Source organism: Lepisma saccharinum, chromosome 4 (assembly GCF_977018435.1).
Source record: "Lepisma saccharinum chromosome 4, izLepSacc3.1, whole genome shotgun sequence".
In the NCBI taxonomy this organism is placed as follows: domain Eukaryota; kingdom Metazoa; phylum Arthropoda; class Insecta; order Zygentoma; family Lepismatidae; genus Lepisma; species Lepisma saccharinum.
The window spans coordinates 68,425,606-68,449,086 of NC_139232.1; the positions used below are offsets into that span (position 1 = coordinate 68,425,606).

General features: G+C 37.7%; 1 protein-coding gene across 1 annotated transcript in view; it reads left to right on the forward strand.

The window, feature by feature from the left end:
* Positions 1-23,481, forward strand: part of Epac (Exchange protein directly activated by cAMP) — a 666,691-nt gene that overhangs the window by 200,595 nt on the left and 442,615 nt on the right. The window contains exon 2 of the mRNA XM_083120690.1: positions 8,580-8,722. Coding sequence (XP_082976816.1) covers positions 8,580-8,722 — 143 coding nt within the window. The remainder of the gene's footprint in view (positions 1-8,579; positions 8,723-23,481) is intronic.

Sequence of the window (23,481 nt, forward strand, 5' to 3'; positions counted from 1 at the left end):
CTTGTTATGCCACCTAAATGATAAAAACCAAGCTTCTTATTGTTGTAATTAACGAATTTATAATAACTTCCCTGCTTTTTTGTAATTTCTGAATGTAATTTGTAATTTTTGTGAATTCCCGTTGAAATATATCGGCTGCAAACAGTGCCTGCTTACAGAACGGTCGGCTCGGACTCTCTTTTTTAACATGCAACGTCATCAGTGATAGGTCATGGGTTTCTATTTGCAGTAGAATCACAAATGTGTATTTTTTATACTTTTTCCAACAAACACAGGCACTAAACATACTACGTTCAAAGTCAGTTTACGGATTATTCAACACATTCGCTACTGAAATGCTGATATCATATCTTTATACAGGACTTACCATTGGTTACGTTGTATGTAACCAAAGAGTCTTCGATGGCCTTCTTTCAAGAAGGCAATGTTCAATGTTGGGAAACGACCAACTCGACGGACGAGAGCTTTTGGGTCGTGTGGAGGTGTGTTGTACGCAAGGTCGGAAGTTCCAAGTTGCTCAATCAATTTTTCAGCAGGAGACAGGCCCTGCGGTCAACTTCCGGAAGTGTTCATGCATTATTTGGCGAGGTTCTAAACACCTTTAGAAGGTCCACCTTGAAAGGCTTCTGCATAATACATCGAAGAGGAACCTGCACGAAGACAGTGTGGAATTAAAAGGATATTCGGAAAGAAATTTGTTGTTAACAACTGTCTAACGCGGCTATGTGAGGAAACGGCCATTCCCTTTCACACGTACGTACATGTAGCACAAATATCAAAGTTCAATGAATGACGTCACAACTACGGAAATCACATTTTACTGCCTGAAAACTGCTCTTGGTCATTGCGTGATAGAGAGGGGATCTCAGCATAGCTTCTCTTTAGGAGACTCTTGCGATTTCTTTACCAAAGGTTTCGGGTTCTACTACTGGCCTAATAATTCTTCTTTGTGCTTTCCATTGATTTAATCTCATCATCATCCTTACAAATCGCAAAAATATGCTACGAAATACAAATGCTTTTTTGTAGGTAGTCAATGCTATGCTATCCTGTCTTTTGACTCTTTTTTTGCTATTTTTATTAAACACGGAACAAGGGTGAAGTTTTATAACCCCTGCAATCCCCTTTCCCCACTATTCTCGCTGACACCACTGACATGGTGCACAGCACATGCATATTTTTTGAGCGTACAGCAATCGTCACGTATTTCATCAAAGAAAGGGAATTTGTGCAACGTTTGTGCGAGCAGGGAAAAACCCTTGAATAAACTGTAACAATATCAACTTGTGCTGCCACCTCGCAAGGATTCTGGAAGTTTCATGGATAGTTCGGACACACGCAAGAGGTGTTTGCGCTTTAGGAGAAAATAAGATTATGCACTTTTATATATATGTATGTGTGTGTGTGTGTGTGTGTGTGTGTGTGTGTGTGTGTTTGTGTGTGTAAACTACTCTCCATTCATTTTAAAATATTGATATTGGAGGGAGAAAAGAAAATACTTTGCCTCCATGATCATGATCATGATCCATGATGGTTTACAAAGTGACCTTACCCCCTCTCCCGAAGTCGGCGAACACTGCGTCTTTCCAGGACACACACACACTTTCTCTCTATGTATTATTTTTATATGTGTATCAATGCATGTTCGTGTTTGAGAGTGAGAGAGAGAGAGAGAGAGAGAGAGAGAGCGTGTGTGTGTGTACACACACTGATCATTGCACCACAGAGACTGGCAGTATAACATATGCATATATATATATATGTATGTATGTATGTCATGCCGCTAGCCTCCGCGGAGAAAGGTCAGCTAAAGCACTACAAAGCGAGAAGTCCGAGTTCGAAACTTGGTTAAGAAATGGGTGTATAATTGTGCTCGTTCCATCACCATTCATGAATTCATCATTCATCCTCATCGTAGTAATTAACCCAAGAAATAGAAAAGCGACGTAAAGTAACCTATTTTAGGTTTAAGCGCCTAAATTACACCTTTTTTAGGTTTAATATATTTTAAGGTTATTCTGGATTTTTATGTCACACAGAGGTATTTGCTCTGTTTGATGACAAAAAATCAATGACTAACGTCTTTGAAACACTTTGAAAACACATTTTCTGTCGATTTCCCTCCCTTCATTTTGCACGCAGCTGTCATTTCCTTTCCTTCTTCGATAAAAATAAAAGCAAAACTGTGAAAAGTGTCAGTGCATTTATAAATATGTATAGGTAAATTCAATGAGATTTGGATTAATAAAGGTTGCATTTTTTCACGGCTATGCAGAAAAATTCACGCACAATTTCCGGAGCCAATAATTCACGGACAATTTCCGATATTCAAGGATTTCCCAGTGAGTGGCCATCCTGGTATTGTGCAGCAAATCATAGATACCTAATTCATTCTTCAGATCAACAAGTAACGTTTGCTAACAACACATATATAGGATTACATTAATTTGTGGATAATTTTGAAAGAGATGTTTGCAAATGAAAATTTTGTTAGAAAATTAATATTTGGTTGTTACATATAGCTATTAAAATTTCTTACGGTTCTATTGAAATTTTGTTTTTGAAGATGTACCAAATCAGTATTTTTCAGGAATTTTGAAGTATTTTAAGTTTCTTTTGGAACCTACTTCAGGATTTTTCGTGCCTAATTTAAGATTTTTAGAACCTATTTTAGGATTTTTAGAGCCAATTTTAGGAACCTAAACTAGTTTTGCCTTAAGTCGTACAGGTACACCAAAAAGTGTAAAAATGTTCACATTTGCTGTAAAGAGCTGAGTGTCTATCATACCAAGGTGCGGCTATTCTATACAAATTTACCCGTGCTGCTATGTTGCTGGTTACTTTGAAATGTTGTTATAACACTGGTGTACAAATCGCCAGCGAACTTATCCTAAAATTACTGTCAGATGCCCCTATCATTACCTGGCGATAATGACTACTTACCAATTAATCGGTCCCATCCTTTACTCCATTCGTTCTCCGTCCTTTAACGCAGACTACAGAGACGTCAGGTTGGAAGAGAAGGAGCGGGACTCCTCGATCGATTCTCATGGAATTCTCGAGGCGATGCGCTGCGGTGGGGAAAAAAGCCACTTGACAAGAACTCTCGCGGAGTCCCTCATGCACTGACGTTGATTATTTTCCCTCTCCTTCCCAACAGCAATTAGTCCTCTTCGACTGCCCTTCTTCATCTCTCGAATCGATTCCCCTCTCCTTCCGCTTGTCTTCCCTCCATTACATCTTGTTCCGGGATGTCCGTTGACCTTTCAGCCGGAGGCTGGGGGATTCGAGTCCTTCAGGAATCAGGCAGGGAATGCGGAATTCCGCAATTCAGGCAATGCTCAGTGGGCCCGAATGTTAAAAATTGGAACACAAATTTGGCTGGGTGAATAGATATACTTTACGTTGTCAGTATTTACAATAACTAGGGGTCGTAAGTTGATGACCTAAAGATTCTTTTAAAATGACCTAAAAATAATTTTCGCTCTTAAAACGAAAGCTTCATTTTTTCATAACTTAAGCCCCTATCATACGGAACTGGATTTCTAGTAGGAGTGCCCTAGTTGGCGCTGAACTAACTTTCTAGGAAGCAATCATGGCCGCCTGGCTGACTGCTTGACTGGTTTGGAGGAATAGGTAATGTTCTAATTGCTACTTGTTTTCCTCAACTGGATTCTGTGGAACAGCCAATCAGAGCAAAGTTTCGTAACCAGTGGTCTCGAGAGTCGCAGGATAGCGTATCGTGGAACCAGTGTGCCAATTAACGGGGAGGATCCTCATTCTCGCACACACAAAATTTTATCCCCGGTAAAAGAAAATTATTTTTATACCTGCTAGGTATGTTTTTATCCCTCTCAAAGAAAACAGTAATGAAAGCATATAGTAACTATTTCTAAACTATGTTAACAAATGCAATTGAAAATTCATTCGTGTCCATTAATGGACCAGTCATCAAAGATTTCCCTGCCGAGAAGCATGCAGCCTTGTGGATTAAAAAAAAGAACTCCATTCTGTAACTGACAAACTTCACCGAGCCGAAATAACAGCAGGCTGTCTTCCACTTAGGTTGTCATGGCATAGTGCTTATATTTTACTACAGGGTAAAATCATCCAGAATTTTCTGAAAATGTCACCCACCATTCGGTATACTTACAGAACTTTGGATGCTGATTACAAAAATGAGAACTTTTTTTAGATTGGTCAAGGGGTTCAGAAGTTACGCGCTTTTTAAAATCTCCGTGTATGCCGCATGCGGCTCCACTTCGAATGGCACGCATTAGGCTACAAATGATTGTATCTCCCCTCAGGTTTGACGTAGAACCTTCAACTGTATTTTATTTTGTTCAGAATAGTGAAAGCTTTAATTTAAATAAGATTTCAGATGAGTGTATTAATAACCATGCATTTTATGTAAAGTTTTATGTATTTCTTTTTAGAAAAAAACAAACTACTAACTTCAACACCAAATTTCATGCAATGCCCCCCTTCAATTTCCCCCGAATTTTATATATAGGTAGCTCGGAGTGTGTACTAATACCTGATGAAAAATCAGGATGGTCGGTTCAGAGACAAGGTGTTCCACTTAAGTTTTCATGGCATAGTGCTTATATTTTGCAACATGTATTAACAGAAAACGTGCAGGTAGTTTAGATGGACTTTAAGTTTGAACTTGCTAATAGAAACTTGGTCAAGTTTACGGTGTTACTACTTCGATAGCTCTATTTGTTTATGAGTTAGGGTTTTCTTAGAATGTAAATATGCTGTTTCTAAATTACATGCAAATGTTGGCATAAGATTTAATGAGCTAGGTTAGAACCAACGTTCTAAGGTACTTGGAACTGCAAGGGAATACTTTAGTTTACTGACTGGTAACACATACAGTAAAACCTCGTTAATTCGGACTAATGGGGGGGATACGTTGACCGGTTTAACGAAAGTCCGGATTAACTGAAATAACCTAAAAGAAGAGTAGAAAGTGCATTGAAACTCCGTTTATGGCAACAAAATACGAAACAGAATTTCATCAGTGGTTGACTGCCTTTTGTTTGGGAAGTTCTCCCATGGACGTTGGATGTACGTATTCTTAGCCGTTACGGAGCAATATGACGAATGCGATTGTTGACTTCTAGCCACATTTAAAACCTGCTTTTTTTCTTTGCCTTTTGCCTGTCCGGATTAAGCGAAGTCCGGTTTATCGTGGTCCAGATTATCGAGGTTTTACTGTATATACAAATTTTCATAACAAAAAACCTACCTCCAAAACTGAAATGACAAGTACGCCACCACTGAGTGGGCATCCCCCCCCCCCCCGAAAAGCAAAAATCTTACTTCGCACAGTATGTGGAACTAAAAGCCCGCCACTGCTGGGTTCTCAGAGAGTTGCTGGTAGCTGCGGCATTATAACAGAGTGAAAGATCCTTCAACTCTTTTATTTGTTGTGTAAACTGCCGGCGAAAGAGCCGCGAAGATACCGTCTCCACTCATCCTCCTTTGAGGGCCCGCCCTGGCACGTGGCCCAGGCAAACAACCCAGACTCTGATTCTTAGGGGCTTTGGTCTCCTCTACGTGATCAGCGTATTGAGCGGTGAGCCAATTTTTCTTCCATCGTCGTACATAAAAGAGGGGCGCTATTATGTTTCCGAGGAAGATGTCACTCAAAAGACACGTAAACGAGGTTAGGCTAATCCGTTATCTCTTTTCTACAGGAGATGGGGTGTGGATTCATTTTCTCCCTTTGAAGAGGAAGGTGTATACAATTCGGTGTAGCTCAAATCTTAAACTTGAATGTTCAGTTGTGAGATACATTCACATCGGTTTGTTTCCTTTTCAAAAGCCTTAATTTTTCGTAGTTGTACAGGGTGGTCCGAATGTCTTGTAACCCCCGGCAGAAAATTTACTAAGTTACCGATCCAGAAGGACACAAATAATTTGGATTAGCGTACTGCATGGGACCATTTTCGCTCGCTCAAACTCTTTCGAGTCTCCCACGCTCGAGCGTACCGCACTCGTAATAGAATGATTGACAACGTCCCGTGTTTCAGAGCCTATTAAGCAGCATTGTCAACCTATAACCCGTACTATGTAATTACAATTCTAATATAATATATAATACATATGAAAGTATGTTTACAGACCGAAATGTTAAATGGACACACACGATGACAGACGTCCCTATTAAGCCCGGTATCCACTTGTTGCAAACCAGCGTATCGTATCAATAATTGATACGATACGGACCCAGATTTGTCGCGTATCATCACTGCGTTCCGTATCATCCACCCTGTAGCATGATTGATACGGGAGTGCGATACGGTTCACAGCTCAAATGACGATGAGTACACCGCAGCAAGTAGCAGCAGCGGCATATATTTCCATTAATTACGTTTTATCGGGGAAAAAACGCAAATCGCCACGTTGGTGGATGACAAACATGTACGCGAACCGTGAACTGTATAGTTGAAGCAGCTTATTGGCAGACTTGCGGTTCCAGCAGGTCAGCGGATTAAACGTACAAATACTTCACTTTAAATCAATAAATGCAATACTATTTTCCTTATCCCACTCCATAATAAAGATAATAAAGAAATAAATTGACAATGGGTCGTACTGTCATTCACAGGGCTCACTACACAATGAAGGATGATGCAACGAGGCAACGGAACGCGCGCATGGCCGTCCACAGAGACCCTCCACCGCGTCATATCCTTCCTTTCATGTGCCAAATGAGCAATCTGGTCCGTGGCGTATCTTCTCACATTTTGATTGATTTGTTGTTGGATTTATTTGTTGTTTTAAGCCCACTTTATGCACAGTAAGGCTAATCGGAAATGGACCTACACCATGTGCCTCCACCGGGAATCAAACCCGGGACCCCTTGATTACAAGGCGACGACGCTACCACTGCTACCACTGCGTCATCGGGGAGGCTTCTCACATTTTGAAACGGAGCGCTGCAAGTTTTTTCGTTAAGTGAAGGACACAGTGAAATTGAAACTGAAGTGAACATAGTCATTATCTCCATGTTAAAATGTAATAGTCTATCTTACCAATACATAGCAATATATATGATTGATTGAGTTGGTGTTTTAAGTCCACTTTATGCACAGTAAGGCTAATCGGGACTGACCTGCAGTTTAAAATGGAATCCGAACCACTATGTGTCTCCACCAGGTATCGAACCCGGGTTACCTTGATTACAAGGCGACGACGCTACCACTGCGCCATCGTGGAACAGTACATAGCAATATGTGAAAATTAATAGAGGATTATGGGCTGAAACTACCAGAACGAATTTTTGCACACATATTTGTACGATTATTGTCACATTGAAATGATATTTGATATTCTAGCATATATTCGAGCGTTTCACGCTCGAACGTGGGAGATTCGATCAAGTATTTTCGAGCGAATGTGGTCCAATGCAGTACTCTAGTGCCTATCGTATCACACTGCAACAAATACGTGCAGATCATTGTTCACTTACCGAAAAGGATATTCTGCGAAATAATATAATGCAGTTATATTATTATTATTTTATTTTTGGACTTAACAATAATGCAGTTTTGACAGTCAAACGAACATCATTTTGATGTGACAATAATCGTCGAAACATAAAATGTCAGTCTAGGTAGTTTCAGCCCATAATCATCTATTTCATTTCACATATTTTGGTAAGATATACAAAACTGCATTTTAGCATGGAGATGATGACTATATTCACTTACTTTCAATTTCACTTCGTCTTTTACTTCACGATCCATATTTGAGGGCCCACTACAAATGGACAAATGACGGACATTCGTGTACTAATAAGGTTCGGGAGTTCGAGTGTATTCCCCTCATTCGAGCGATTTTTGGTCGATCGTAAAACCTATCAATTTTGTATGCATCTAGCGTTACCCTTGCGGACTATTTGCCGCTCGAGCGAAAAACGCTCATTGCAGCACTCTAATTTGCATATTCTGTGTGAGATTATTGTCTGTCTCGGTTTGGGCTCTTTGTTTAATCTTGCAGTTAAGTCATGTACTTTCATTATTTTTTTACTCGTCTGTGAACGTTCATGTGTTCATCCTGGGGGGATTTCCCCCACCCTTCTTGGCTTAACCCGCCGCCACCAAATTACTTTCCTGCTTTATAAATATCTGTTATATATAAAAGTAACAAATGAATTCCTTTACATATACGTATTTAACAATATACATATTTAAATATTTAGTGATTTACTTTTATATGTAATAGAATTATTATTTGTATATTTTGCTAGGTGGGGGTGTAAATTAAGGTCTCCCCCCACCCCCCACCCCACCCCGCCTGTCAGTCTGCAATGATTTCGCACCCTGATCCACACTAAAATTACTCGTACTTGTGTTAGCCATCTAAGGGCAGAGAAAAAAATTATTTACTTATACTGGGATAACCACCTGAGGGTAATAGGCCGTATCTAAAATAAAAATCTCATGGATAAGTTACTAGTAAGGGTACACAACTATTCGCAAAATATCACAATATATAGGTAGATGGGCCTGCTAAAACTATTTCGGTTACTTATATTCTTTTAACATTTCTTCTTCATATTTCAGGCCCACGGACAGAACGATGAAAGACGTTGATATAATTTCCTCCAGGCTTCGTAAAGTGGATCAGCTGGACAAACTTCCTCTTCAGCTCATCCAACAGCTGGCATTCTGCGGGTACTATGAAGACCTCGAGAAGGGAGTCACGTGTGAGTACAAGAGCCAATCATTTTTGTCTGATTTGCCTCATAGACCAACATCTTAATGTACAATGTGTCCGAGCTAGAGGTATACAAAAATACTCACACATATTTTAGCATCTGTAAAGTTAATTAACTTTCATGTTTGGTTTTGTACAAAGTAACTCAGAAAGCTTTTATGTACGCTGGTACACCTTAATGTGGGCACCATTTGTAGCTCGAGAGATATCCAAGCGATACTCAAGCTCGTGCCAAGTGTTGACCAGCATTTGAGGCGTTATTAGTGCAACGATACGCTGTCTCAAACACCCAAATCGTGAACTTTTCTCATGCACTCAACATCTTGAATGAAGCATCGTGCAAAAAAGTCTGATGGTGTTAAATCTGGGGATCTCAATGGCCAGGCAGTTTCTGCGCATGCGTGGCTCAACTACGATTGCTCGCACAAGTGGACTACTGAAATCTGGGATCGATGGTCTATCGACTGAGCTTTACTACGAGACAAAATAAGGAGTAGTTTTCGCAACTTCAGTAAGGCCGACTTTCCATCCATCACAAGCTGCTTAACACGAACTGGGATGTATTGAAAACAAAGAATGACGTTGATCAAGATACAGACGTGTTTTATGAAATTATATATAAAATATTCGATGAATATTTCCCCTTAAAGAAAAGCCGCAAAAGACAGTACCCATGTTGGTTTACGAGCAGCATTATTAAAAGTATAAGTAGGATTTTGATTTGATTTGATTTTAAAATTGTGGGAGCGTCAGCACTTAGGCTATTTTGCTCCCGTCACATTATACGGGGGCCAGCCCCTTATTGTTACGAATAACAACTCTAACGTTGCGTAATTAAAAATCTTAAAATGTTCTGACTTCTGTTAAAAGCTGAGGCTGTAAAGGGGCACTCAGCACACATAAGGACAAAATAACAGGACAATACAAACAAAATTGTCCTGGCCAAGGGCCAGTCGCCAGAGCCTCGTTAGTCTTCAGTCCAGGGTGTACTAACGTGGAAGTGAGGTTGACATTTGGGTGTACTACGTGGAAGGCCACCCCTTACACCCCAAAAGTATAAGTAGGAAACATTACCACCACAAGAAGTGGAAAAGACAGGCGGGATACTTTCGATACCACTATAATAAATTTAGCGAATTCCGAACAAAAGTTAGTAAGGAAATTATTGATGCATACAACAGTTATGTTGCCAATTCGGAAATAAATATTGCAAAAGATAGCACCCAGTTTTGGTTGTTTGTTACAAATAAACGTAGGAAAAGCAACAAAGATCCTGCACTGTTCAAGGATAAAGTGTTGTCAGACCGACGTTCAGTAGTCGAAGCTTTTGCACAGCATTTTCAGTCGATGTATAAAAAAGATCCCCCTATATATGACATGAAAGTATTGCCTAACCATAAACAATATGACACTTTGGATAATCTTAATATTACAGAGGTAGGAATTGAAGACATAGAAAAAGCAATTAAAAACTTTAAAACCTAAGAAATCAGCCGGATCGGACAAGATACCGCCCTATGTAGTTAAAGGTTGCAGTGATATGTTGAAATACCCGTTATATCTCATTTTCAATTTAATTCTTGCAAAACACAAATTTCCTGAAAAATGGAAAGCCACGGAAACTTGTTCACTTCCAAAAACCAGTAACACTAATGACGTACAAAACTACCGACCAATAAGTATACTATCAGCCCCAGCAAAAATATACGAAAAAATGATGCACTGTTACATCACCCACGTAAAACCTATAATATCATCGTTTCAGCATGGCTTTGTACCACGTAGATCAGTGTTGACCAATCTCTCCCATATTACCAATTTTATAAGTTCAACCTTGGACGAAGGAGGTCAAGTTGATGCAATATATACAGACTTCTGCAAAGCGTTCGACTTGGTTAACCATGATATCTATTAAGTAAATTAGCATGCTTCAATATTTCTGAACCAATGCGTCAATTGTTAGCTTCCTATTTGCAGAACCGTAAGCAGTACGTGAGGTCACATATCCTCCGAGATAAGAGTCACCTCTGGAGTACCTCAGGCGTCTAACCTTGGACCACTTCTTTTCACATTACTTATTAACGACTTGCCTGATTCATTTGAAAATTCACACAAATTTCTGTTTGCAGATGACCTGAAATTCTACACGAAAATCAGCAAACAAGATGACAGTGTTCAACTTCAAAATGATATTACAAAGTTAGAAACGTGGACAATAAACATCAATAAATGTCATTTTGTAACATATACTCGAAAGAAAACCCCAGTTGAATTTCAGTATCAAATATACAACCATACTCTAGCAAGAAATTTTATAGTCAAGGATTTAGGGGTTATTTTTTATTCAAATCTTACTTTTAATAAACACGTAGAACAAATAATTAGTGAAGCGTTCAAGAACCTTGGGTTTATTCTTAGAATGGGGATGGATTTCAAGAGCATAGAGACACTAAAAGTTTTGTATTATTCATATGTAAGACCAAAACTCGAATATGCATCTGTTATATGGAATACAGACACAGCAAACTACAGTTTAGCAATTGAAAGAGTCCAATCAAAATTTCTTAGATTTTTAAAATACAAATTTCAGAAAGTTTACCCCACATTTGAACACTACGACAACCTGATATATGAAAGTCGGTTTACAAATCTGTGTCATAGAAGAACGTTACATGAAATTGTATTCTTGTGGAAGTTGTTAACGAAGTAGATGCTGAACATATACTCTGCCAGATAAATTTTCGAATCCCGTCGTCGAAGACTAGTCTCAAGAACGAAGTTTTTCCTATAAAGAAGGCTAGATCGGAAATTAAAAAGAAATCTCCATTGTGGAGAATGTGCACAGTTACAATAAATTGCTAATCAAGAATAAAACCATTGACATATTTTCTATGGCCTCAGTAAAGCCACTATTAATACAATTACCTAAGCATAAACACATAATTTCCTAATGAAATGATGTGATAAAGGGTGTATGTGTATATATATAGAAAATAATTTTAAATGTATTTTAATGTATATATATATATATATATATATATATATATATATATATAATATCTATCTCTATATTACAAAAATTTATGTAACTGTATTCACTATGTATCCTTCATATGGGCTCTGTAATTAGGTATATATCCGTTGAGTTCAGTAAATAAATAAATAAATAAATAAATTATAAGCTGTTATTTTTGTATACCTCTAGCCTGGACCACTCAGGCTTCTCTCGAACGTTTTTCACTAAGTTACGTTGAATTATGCTTGGAAACTCGTAATTTAAAGGAAAAGCACTCATTGCAAGAAAATTCCATAGCTCAGGAGAGTAACTGACGACTTGCTTCGAGTAATTACATTTAGTGTGCAAAGAAAAATTAAACAAAGAGTTTTCTGGAAATGAAATCTACTATTCTAAAATCACACATTTCCTGATCATGAAAGAAAGATCCCTTCCGAATTTCTGGGCTTCTTTACACAGACTTTGCGGAATTATCGTGCGTTTCGTAACGACGTGCTTGTGTGTAAAATCATTTTCTTTCTTCTATATCTTGAAAATAAGTATAGGTTCCAATTGGTACAAGTAAACTCAGAAATCAGAATACAAGTTTCAGCTAGTAACGCGATTTTCTAAGTGAAATTCAGCACCAGCCACCTTCTTAACGTAATATCGTACAATAGTATTCTGTATTAATGTTGTTGATGGTATTATTATTATTGTGCCAATAAAAGTTTGAAATTTGTAGTAAACTGTACTGTAATGAATTTAATAGAAGAGGCATTTAAAAAAGATATCTTAGCTGCATTTTAAGACTTCAAATATTGAGTTAGGTACTGGGGGTCTGCAAGGTAAATGGAAGGTAAAGAACAAAGGTGCTGAACAGATTGATTCGTATGAAATTAAGCTTAATAAAACATTGGTTATATTTACAAAAAAGAAACATAGAGAGAGAGAGAGAGAGAGAGAGAGAGAGAGAGAGAATGTAAGAGAAAAATCCAAGTAGTGATACCGAAGGGAAAAAAAGAGAGAGGAGATGATTTTTATGCAAGATTTATTTTTTACGTCTGTACATCATTACATCCGTTTTTCTAAAATTTATTGCCGGAAACTAAAACACGATGTTACGCAGAAACGGAATTCCTGTTGTAGGATACAGAGGGAAAAAACAGGGACTGAAATTGATTATCTCGTACGTCAAGTGCACCCTGCAATGCTTTCGTGCGATGCAAGCTCTTGGGAATTGCTGGATTTGCAGAAGGGCACACAAAACAGCAACAACAAAAATTGGTCTCTCGGATTCGAATCCGGAGTAAACGTTTCATATTTTATATTGTGTTTCCCTTTCGTAGATATGTACGCTGAAGTCCTATTCCCGTTGTTCCGTACGCTGTGCTCTTCGAATTTTCAACTCCATCTAATGGGAGTTGTTGAGAACGAGTTTGGTACTCGGCAGTGCAGTTGTGAGTATTTATTTTGACATTCAGGCGTCGTCATGGTAATGATATCGAGCCTCTTTAACAAGATCTCGCTTTGCGCTACATGCCATTCAAACGGTTTCAGATTTGATCCGCTTCAGAGAGGGAAAAAGAGAGCAATCGCGTTGCCTTAAATTCGACTCCATTTTCAGGGTCTTAAATACACCCAATCAGGAGAGACGTGTTCAGTAACAACGAATTTGCGACACTGTCGAGTTTTTTTGAAGGAATATTTCGATGATGTTAAACACTAAATTGATGCGAGTTGTATGTGCAGATAGAAACAAATTCAATCAAAATTGACTTATTAAATTTTATCCATTATGCATGGGAACTTGATTGGAAGGACTAACTAACAAAAATGCCTTCCAGTTTTGAAAATTGGGGATGTAACAGACTAGAGACACTAACCCAATATTTATTTTTCTTTTCTTTTCTTGAACACTATATCATCGTGCGTACCGCGAACATGGGCAGGAAGAATATCCCTCACACTTACTTTACTTTCAAGTTCCTCTCTTCGCGTGCAGAAGTGGATTGTATTCATCGCCGTTGTAAAATTTACGACGAGGGTATTTTAGGATTACTAATAACTCCAATTCTCAATAATCAAGGGGTTCGATCCCTGCTGGAGGCAGATTGCGCAGTGGTTACTGTGTAAACTGTATGTCCAGCCCCGACTAGCCTCTATGAGCATAAAGAGGCTTTAAAATTATTTTTTTCTCGCCACATATGTATATGTGTCAAAGGCAGAACGTGTGCATACGCCAGGAAGTATTGCCAGAGAAGAAGAAGAAGAAGAAGCTTTTCAAAGAATTTCCAATCATTCAACGCAAGTTGGAATTTGACATTCTTATGGCAGTATGCACAGAAAGTCTTCCAAAATCCACTCCAACACCCACACAAGCACGGCAAGATCTGAAACAACAACAATGAACTGTGACCATGCTGTACAGTGTGATGGGTAGCTACGTAAAACGCCCCACAGAGTGTGTGGAACAAAATGGAGTTAATCTTTTTTTAAAATAATAATTGGATCGAAATGAAGGTTATTTTCATTGTTTAAATAATTATTAGTAATTAATTGTTAGTAATTTCGTAACTCTAAGCGTTGTACTTTCCTTTTGTATATTTTGCATCAATATAATACATTTTGCAAAAGTTATAGCGTTTTCATAATCATCTGATTTTTTGACGAACCCAGTATAGCTCATTTTTTTTCTCTCGCAATGAATGCCCTGGCTTCACATTTTCTTTATTTATTTTAAGCTAGAAATAATCCTATGTTGCTACACAGACCATTGAGAACTAAGCACAGTAGGCAGTAGCGTGACCAGGATTTTCGAAAGGAGAATATGTCCTGTATATTTCCACCTTTCCTTTTTTTCACATATATAGAAATGTCTGGCCGACAGCTCCTTCTGAAGCTAAGGCTCTCCACTGGTCAAGATATGTTCAACCGGGTCGGGATATCGAGTCCCAGCTCCGCTAGATCCTTTCAAGTAACTTTACAGTTGTTATGGCGATGCTGAGTCAAAATTGAGATTTTGTAGTTCCACCGGTGATGGCCAATGTTGTGTCGACTTGGCTCCCCCCCCCCCCAAAAAGCTTCATGAGGTTCACACGACGGCCCAAATGTAATATAGAGCCTACGTAATGTGATTCTACTTTTTGAGTTTCAGAACTCGGGCTATATTTTGTATTGAATGTTGTAGTTGGTGTTTGGAACTAATCCACTTGAAATGAAACTAGATATCCCTTTCATCAATCATCATCACCTATTTTCATCGCCGCGATTGACATTCATAGGTGACAATGTTTAAGTAAATATAATTGTGCTACATTTTCATTTTCGTATTTCATCTAACTATACATTTCAGCTTCATGCGCTCTCGTATAAACACCGTAGCGGCGATTGGGTGCCAAAACTGGGTAGAAGGGAGCAAATACTCTTCCTTGGTATACAAGGCTTAGCATTAAGAGGCCATAGTGTGGGAGCAAAAATGGGGGAGGGACAACTGCCCCCTCACACTTCTCTAATCGCCGACACTGTATAAAAATCGAACTTTTGTTATTCAACTGACAAGTTTTAACGATAACGTGTGCTTATAACGAAGTGTGAAGAAAGATGAACAATTGAGAAAAGATAAACTGAATAGAAACAAATAATGTAAGTTCAATTGCATTCAACGGATATGTGCAGAAAAGAAAAATAACAATCACCCCGAATCTCTTTTTTGCTGTTCGTTGCATGCCTTGATGACAAATAATATTTTAGACTGGGTTTAACACTTTTGTTCACTCTGAACACGAGAAATCACTTCTTGCTGTCTCTGGTCTCATGTCAGCACATTACGAGTGCCAAAATCTGATCGATTGGTACAGTTCGTTGTAGATGGGACTGCATTAAAGGAATGGACATGTTCCCCTTTCTGCGGGAAAAAAAATCGCTCCTTCCTTTTCTTAGATTAAACGATATTTGTTCTGTCAGATTTATGTACTCAAGGATTCCGAGCTATGTTGAGGTGCTTTATTTCGCGATTTATCATACAATATCAAACCAGGAGATTGTGATATCATTTCCTGGACTTCTTTCATTTATTTTTTGATAATTTTTTGTTCTCTGAAGTTTTCTTTCAGTGAATGGTGAAAAGACACGTGGTTTTATAACTGAGAACATAGAGGAATCATGAACTGAGCCTTACTAAATAAAGGGATTAAAAATCGGGTAGTGAAACATGCAGATCGAAAGTGATAAAGTCAGACTCACAGAAAAGATAAAAAGAAAAAGCATGTATGGAGAGAAAGAGAGAGGGGAAAGAGAGAGGGGAAATAAAGAAACATAGTGACAGAGATAAATTAGACAGTGAAAAACATTGGTTAGCTATATAGAGATAAACATTTTAAAATAGATAAGGGATCATGGAGAGACAGACACTCACACACACACACACACACAGAGAGAGAGAGAGAGAGAGAGAGAGAGAGAGAGAAACATGGTGAAACAGATAGGAAAAGAGAAAAACATGGAAAGATATAAAGAGAGAAACATCGTGAAATAGATATGGAGATATAAAAACATGAGAAAATATCAATGTAAAGAGAAATATACTGAGATAGAAAAACACGGAGAAACAAACAGTGAGAGAGAGAGGAGAGAAATATAGTAAAGAGAAAAGTAGAACCATAGAGATAGAGAAGTAGTGAAAGTTTGATTGATTGAGTTGGTGTTTTAAGTTCACTTTATGCATAGTAAGGCTAATCGGGACTGGACTTACAGTTTAAAGTGGGATCCGAACCACTATGTGCCTCCACCGACCCCTTGATTACAAGGCGACGACGCTACCACTGCACCATCAGGGAGGTCCCAAGTAGTGAAAGAGATATATATGTAGGGAGAGAATAGATAAACCTAGATAGAAAGAGAAAGACTCGGGCATGGGGAGAGAGAGAGAGAGATAGAGAGGAGAGAGATGAAGAGTAAAATTCATGGAAAATGACTGCTGTACAAACTTTTGCTTCTCATTTCCTCCAATTCAAGTGCTTTTAATATGAAACGAAGCCTTAAAGGGTTTTCTTAGACGTTGTACCCTCGTCTCACTTTCTTATTGAAAAAACTTAGTCTTTTCTTCTAATTTCCTGGGCTCTTCCGTCGCTTTCTTAGCTGATGGCTGTGCCGGCCTCATAAATATTAACATCTAGGCAAGGGAGCTTCACTGCCGAAACGTGCGCTGCAGTACAAGTGTTGCCAGGACATGAGATTATTTATTAAGTGTGTGACCTCAAGGTACATCACATCGGAATAAGGGCCTCCCCCATGACATTTCACGTATAACGATGACGCCTCATAATAACAAGTCTCGGGGTCCGCGTTTCTCATTCTCACTGATTCATCAACTGATTCCAGCTAACATGTAACATACCCGAGAGAAGAAAGTAAATTATTCATACCGTATAGCGAATTATCAGGGTAGCTACGATTTTTTTATTATGAAATTCACTGACATTTCCAGGTTTTCCAGTCCAAAAGTTATTTTTTCCAGACATGTTTATCATCATGATTTTTGCTTTTGAACCTTGTGTTTTTCGATTAAATATATAATACGTTAATTATTATGAATATTCACTTTCACAACTTTTTTTTAGCAAATTTCTTTCTACACACAAGAACACGTGAAAATTCGAAGAGTAAAATGTAAAATTACAATCGGCATCAAATGTATTGGGTGCTACAATCAAGTGCATCTAGCCTTCAGGTTAAGGTAACAGAGGTAAATTATTTCATCATAACAGATCTCCACAATATGAAAACAACAGAAAAAGTTCATAAACCATACACAATTTTTCATTTCTAGCGGATTTAAAGTGTCGTAGAAATGCTGCTTTTTTGCTTACATTTATAAGTACACAGCATCTGGAGAAAGTTTTGTTGCATATAGGAATTCTATAGGAAATGCCAACAAGACTAAGATCTATACAATAATAGACGATCATCACCAACCTTTACGATAATTATTTATTTATTTATTTCACCTATAACAGAGCTTTCGCTCCAGTTACAATAGGCTTACATATAATTTAAACAATCAAAAAAATTAAAATTTCAAAAATACAAAACAAAAGAAGAAAGAGAGCAAAACTACAATAATCATTTTGTAAAGAATACTATATATATATATAGAGAACATAAATCTAAAGATGATATTTACAGAGGTAGAACAGGATACATATCTATATACAGACATTCCTAACTATACACATGTGTATACTCATATATAAACAAATATACACACATACAGGCATAATTGTATCTACAAACGTACCCATGTACACAGAAAACATTTATAATTGTTTGATTTGTTCATGACATTCTTCGAAGAACAGACAGGAACTGCTTAAATGGCATAGCGAAATCCAAGTCTCCACCGTTTCTGACTATTTCGTTATGTTTAATACATAGTCTTAGAATGGGTGGATTCTGGTGTTCTGTTGAATGGGATTTGCCGTAATGAAAAGGCTGCCTAAACCGTAACATGTCCTTCTTAGCATTAAAGTTTAATGTTTGGAGGAGACTTGGACTGTCGACTAGCCCGTTGACTAATTTATATAAAAATAATTGTTGTGATACTAGTATCCTTTCGTACAAAGGTATAACATTGAATTCTCTTAGTAGTTGTTTATATGATACCTGATCCTGAAAAGATGATCTTTTGTATTTTTTGTAATATAAGTAACGAACAAATTTCTTCTGAATTCTTTCTATCTTTTTGCTATTACATTGTGTGTAAGGAGACCAGACTACACTTGCATATTATAATTTGCTTCGAACAAGGCAATTAAACAGGCTTGTCAGAGCTCTTTCACTATACATGTCTTGTGAATTTCTAATTAAAAACCCTAAAGTTCTGTAAGCACATCTGATCTCATCAATATGTGTTCCAAAATATAATGTATTATTTAATGTAACTCCTAAGTCATTTATTTGATTTACTCTTTGTAATGTACGATTATCCATTGTATATTGATAAATATTAGGTTTGGTTTGCCGGGAAAAAGTTATTATGAGTACAAAGCATTTTGTGACATTAAAGTTTAATTTATTTTCGATACTCCATCTTTGGGCATTTTCCAAATCTTTTTGCAAATTAAGTGCATCGTTTGGATCTTTCATTACTTTATACAATTTTAAATCATCAGCAAAAAGTAAACATTTTGAGTATTTAAAATTTGTGGGTAGATCATTAATGTATAATAGAAAGAATAATGGTCCAAGATTGGAGCCTTGTGGTACACCGGAACAGACTTTGTACATGTATGACTTAGCTTGATTATATGTCACAAATTGCATTCGATTGCATAGGTAAGAGGATATTAATTTAAGATAGCTATGAGAGAGACCAAACTTAGACAATTTACTCAGCAATACATCGTGATCAAGAGTATCAAAGGCTTTGGCGAAGTCCATATATATTGCATCAACAGAATTCTTATCATCGAGGGAATCGGATATAGTCTGTGCGAAATTGACCAGATTAGTTGAAGTTGATTTTCCAGGACAAAATCCATGTTGATGTATTGATATATAAGGTTTAATATGGTTGTATATCCTGTCATATAATATATATTTAAATATTTTTGAAGGAGCTGAGAATAATTAAATAGGTCGATAATTTGTAATTTCGCATAGGTCTCCCTTTCTAAAACAGGACAAATTTTACTGATTTTCCAAGGATCAGGAAAAATTTGCGTTTTTAGAATAATATTGAAAATATAACGTAAAGGGGTGCATAATAATTCGGCACAACCTTTTAATACATATGTATGTTGGCAATTGGTCAGGTCCACTAGATTTCGATTATTTCAGTTTCTTTATGGCTTTATTGCATTCTGCGTTAGTGATAGAATCCGTAACAATCCCTAAGATTGTATGTTTATTTTATTAAGTCTCTCTGAACGCTTCATGTTGACCAGGGCATTCACTTGTTTTTCTCAGCTGTCTCAAGCCTCTTAGGCATGTTTACAATGCATTGTGTTGTGCCATGCAGACCTCCTGAGCATTCAGGAAACAGGTAATACTTCTGGTTACAGAGTCAGCGGTTTGCATGGTAGCAATTATAATAAACACGATTCGGCATTGAGGAAGAGCTCGATGGCCTGGGAATATAGAGGTGAGACAAGCTGAGGGTAGAGGGACTTTTGGGATTGAGGAGAGAGAGAGAAGGTGGTCAGCAAGGCAGTAGGTGAGAGAAGGACGCTTTGGTCAGCATAGGAGAGAAGCTTACAGAGGACTTCGCTTATTTCAATTCAGCTAAAGACTTCAGATAGACAGGTAATTATCCTACACCCAGCCATGATTCAGGTTCAACGGTTCGCAAAATCCAACGAGTGACCATTGTCTTTTCTGTAGTCTTTTCTGTACCACCAACGAACTGAGATACTATCATGTCAGAGGACTCAAAGATGTTATATGTTGAAGGATTTGAAGCATACACTATTTGAAAATATTCAGCAAAACCATTAGTAATTAATATGTTCGTTTCCAATCTATTACCCTTATACATCATATGCGCTACTTTTCTATTTGTTTTTTTCTTGTTTCTTATAAAATTCCAAAATAATTTGGTGTTACTTATTAAATTGTTCTCTATTTGTGAGACGTATGTTTTATATGCTATAATTATCATGCTCTTTAACTTTTTACGTAATTCAACTAATTTAGTTTGATATTAATCTGAATATTTCATCTTTCTTCTGTATGTTTCTTTTTCTTTTAAGTTTCTTATTATATCCGATGTGAACCAACATGGATAAGAACGTTTTTTACATATTGATCTTTTCGGCACATATTTATCTATAACACCATTAATTACCTTGTAAAAATAGTCTAATGCTTCATTGGGATTCTTGTAAGTAGCTAAGTTGTCCCATTTTTCATTTTACAAGTGTTTGTACATATTGTAGAACAGTGGCGTGCCCAGGGGGGGGGGTTGGTGGGGGTTAAAACCCCCCCATTGGTTTCGTCATTTAAAAAAATTCAAAGCAGAAATACATTTTATTTCATAAATTGCCAATATTGTAAAATGTTTACATTTGGCAATGAGAAATGTATTGCTTCTTCAATTACTTTTGATAATATTGGAGTTGAGTTACAGCAATGCACAGGCATTCATTCATTCCTTAGTCACTGAAAAGGAAAGAGAATTTCCTTCTCAGTATGGTCAAGAAAAGAGCCGTACCCCTTGGAATGCGAACTGAAGGAATCCCTCCTCCCCTTTCTTTCACCCACGATGACCCTCTTAGGAGAATGACCCTCCCTTTCCTGTTACGACAGTGCTGCTAACTTCCCATTTCTTTCTTTCCCCTTCTTATACCATTTATACCAGCAGAGCAAAGTTCTGTGAGATTTGAATCACTACAATTAGTAGGCAAAGTAAGTCAAAATCTTATTTCGCACCTGGATGCATATTTATTTCAAAATATCAATAATTATAATAATAATAATAATTGTTGCAGGCAGTAGCGAGGCATGGTTTTACGAAGTAGGCAATCGATGTTTTGTACAATAGCATGCCGGGAGGAAGGGAGGGATGCGTTATATAGCGCAACTGGCCCAGTCAGTTTCATAAACAAAATAAAAGCAATTAATATGCCAAAATATTATACGTTTTACTCTTGTGCTCTTTACAAATTAGATATTTTTTTCGCAACCAATTTCCAGCCTTCAGTTTATTGAATTTTCTTGTAACATGTGTGAAAGATCTCGCTTGAATTTGTGCGTAAATAATTTAGCAGTTGCCAACACTACTGACACTGACACTACTGGTTGCTGTCAACACTGGTGACGTAATTTGAGCTGGACCAAGCTGGATGCATGGTTCAGACATTCGACCGCCCGATATCTTTCTCCCAAGTCCTGGTGTTCACTGGGGTTGCAGCGAGTTGCAGTCTGCAAGGTAGCAAGTCGAAGTGGTCGTGTTGTGTGTTACGTTTCTGCATGTGTAATAGATTTTTGACGTGGAACTAAAGATGGATAGAAAAAAGAGGAGAAATACATTATTAGATTATTTCAAAAAGAAACAAAAAATGGAAGTTGAAGCTTCACCTTCCACAAATAGAACGTCAGAAAAGGTCGATTTAAGTTAAGAGGAATTCCATCCGAATTGCGAGAGTGAAACGTGCGAACTTTCAGACTCTTGATATTCAACAAGAAGGCATAACAGAAGATATTGCAAACCTTGTTGCAAAATTATGTCAAGGAACTGTCGAGGTAAGTGCCGTTCATTATTTGATAGCAGATATATCCATAGGCGGATTTAGAATTGTTTTTCTGGGAGGGCACAGCATGTGCTGTAAGCATACAATCGTGTGTGTGCAGGGGAGGGGTGTGCCCGCGTGTGTATGTCTGGAAGACGTGTGTAGGATGTCACCCTATATCACCAATAAACTTTCGCAGGGCGAGAGAACATTATGATGAACAAGTTTCCTCAATGATTTCAGGGGCCTCACCGATGGTGGTGTAATCAAAGAGGTCCTGGGTTTGATCCCCTGTGAAGGTGCATTGCACAGTGGTACGTATCCCGATTTAAACTTTAAGACCAGTCCCGATTAACGTATCTGAATATAAAATGGACTTTAAAATCATTTACTTTTTGTTTTGTTCACAAACCCTCGAAAAACGATATTACCTATCTTATAGATCCACCAAGGTATTTAAAACCCTGGCGTCGGAGCAGTGGCACTAATGTCTCTAGTGTATATGTATGCAACCACATTATAAAATCACGGTTGGCATGGACAGTTTTATTATTTTGTAGGAAAGGGATAAAGTTTGTATTACGACACGGGATAGACTAGATAGGCATCCTATTAACTGTAAATATTCCTTACAAATCTTCTGAATGTTTCTCTTGTACAAACGCAACAAATACAATAAGTAATATACGTGTGCAGTAATAAATTCATTTTCTGAAAGCATCTTTTCTGGCATCAGTGGTCGAAGTAGGGGATGCTGCCTTCAGTTAAGAAAGTTTCACAAATCATACCCCCAATTAGAATAATTTTCATATTGAGCATCCTCCACCTCCTGTATTGTCTCCATGTTGATCCATACAAGGATGTACCCCCTCGTATTTCCAAAATCGATCAAACATCCCCTCCCTTTTCGGCTACGAATTTGCATTTCGAGCACTGTCTGGCAAGATTTTGTCGGGCTCAGTGACAGATCCTGTGGTGCGGTACTGGGCTTCGGAGCGGAAGGGGGGAGTGGCCCCTTCAACAGTTGGTTTCGCAGTTCCATAACGTTAACATTATACAAAATTCCTCTCCATAGACCTAATATGAAAATGAATATGACACATTAATGACACTGTAGTAATCTTAATTACTGAAGCGGTTCGTATTTGTTTGTCGACTGTCAAACAAATGTTTTGACCAATAATATAATAATACAATGCCAAAAATGTACACAATATTTAGCAAAACCATCTCCACAACAAGTACAATGTTGATTGAATTGATATTTTAAATCCACTTTATGCACAGTAAGGCTAATCGGGACTGGGCCTAAAGTTTAAAGTGAGATCCGAACCACTATTAGCCTCCACCGGGTATTGAACCCGGGACACCTTGATTACAAGGCGACGACGCTCACACTGAAATGAAACTGTGGTATCGTCATCTTGCAGCAATGCAAAGACGTCTAGTAAATGCTCTTGAAGCAATTGATATGTGCAGTGAAGTAATATTTCCCTGGGTAAACACACGTTTGCTCATATTATG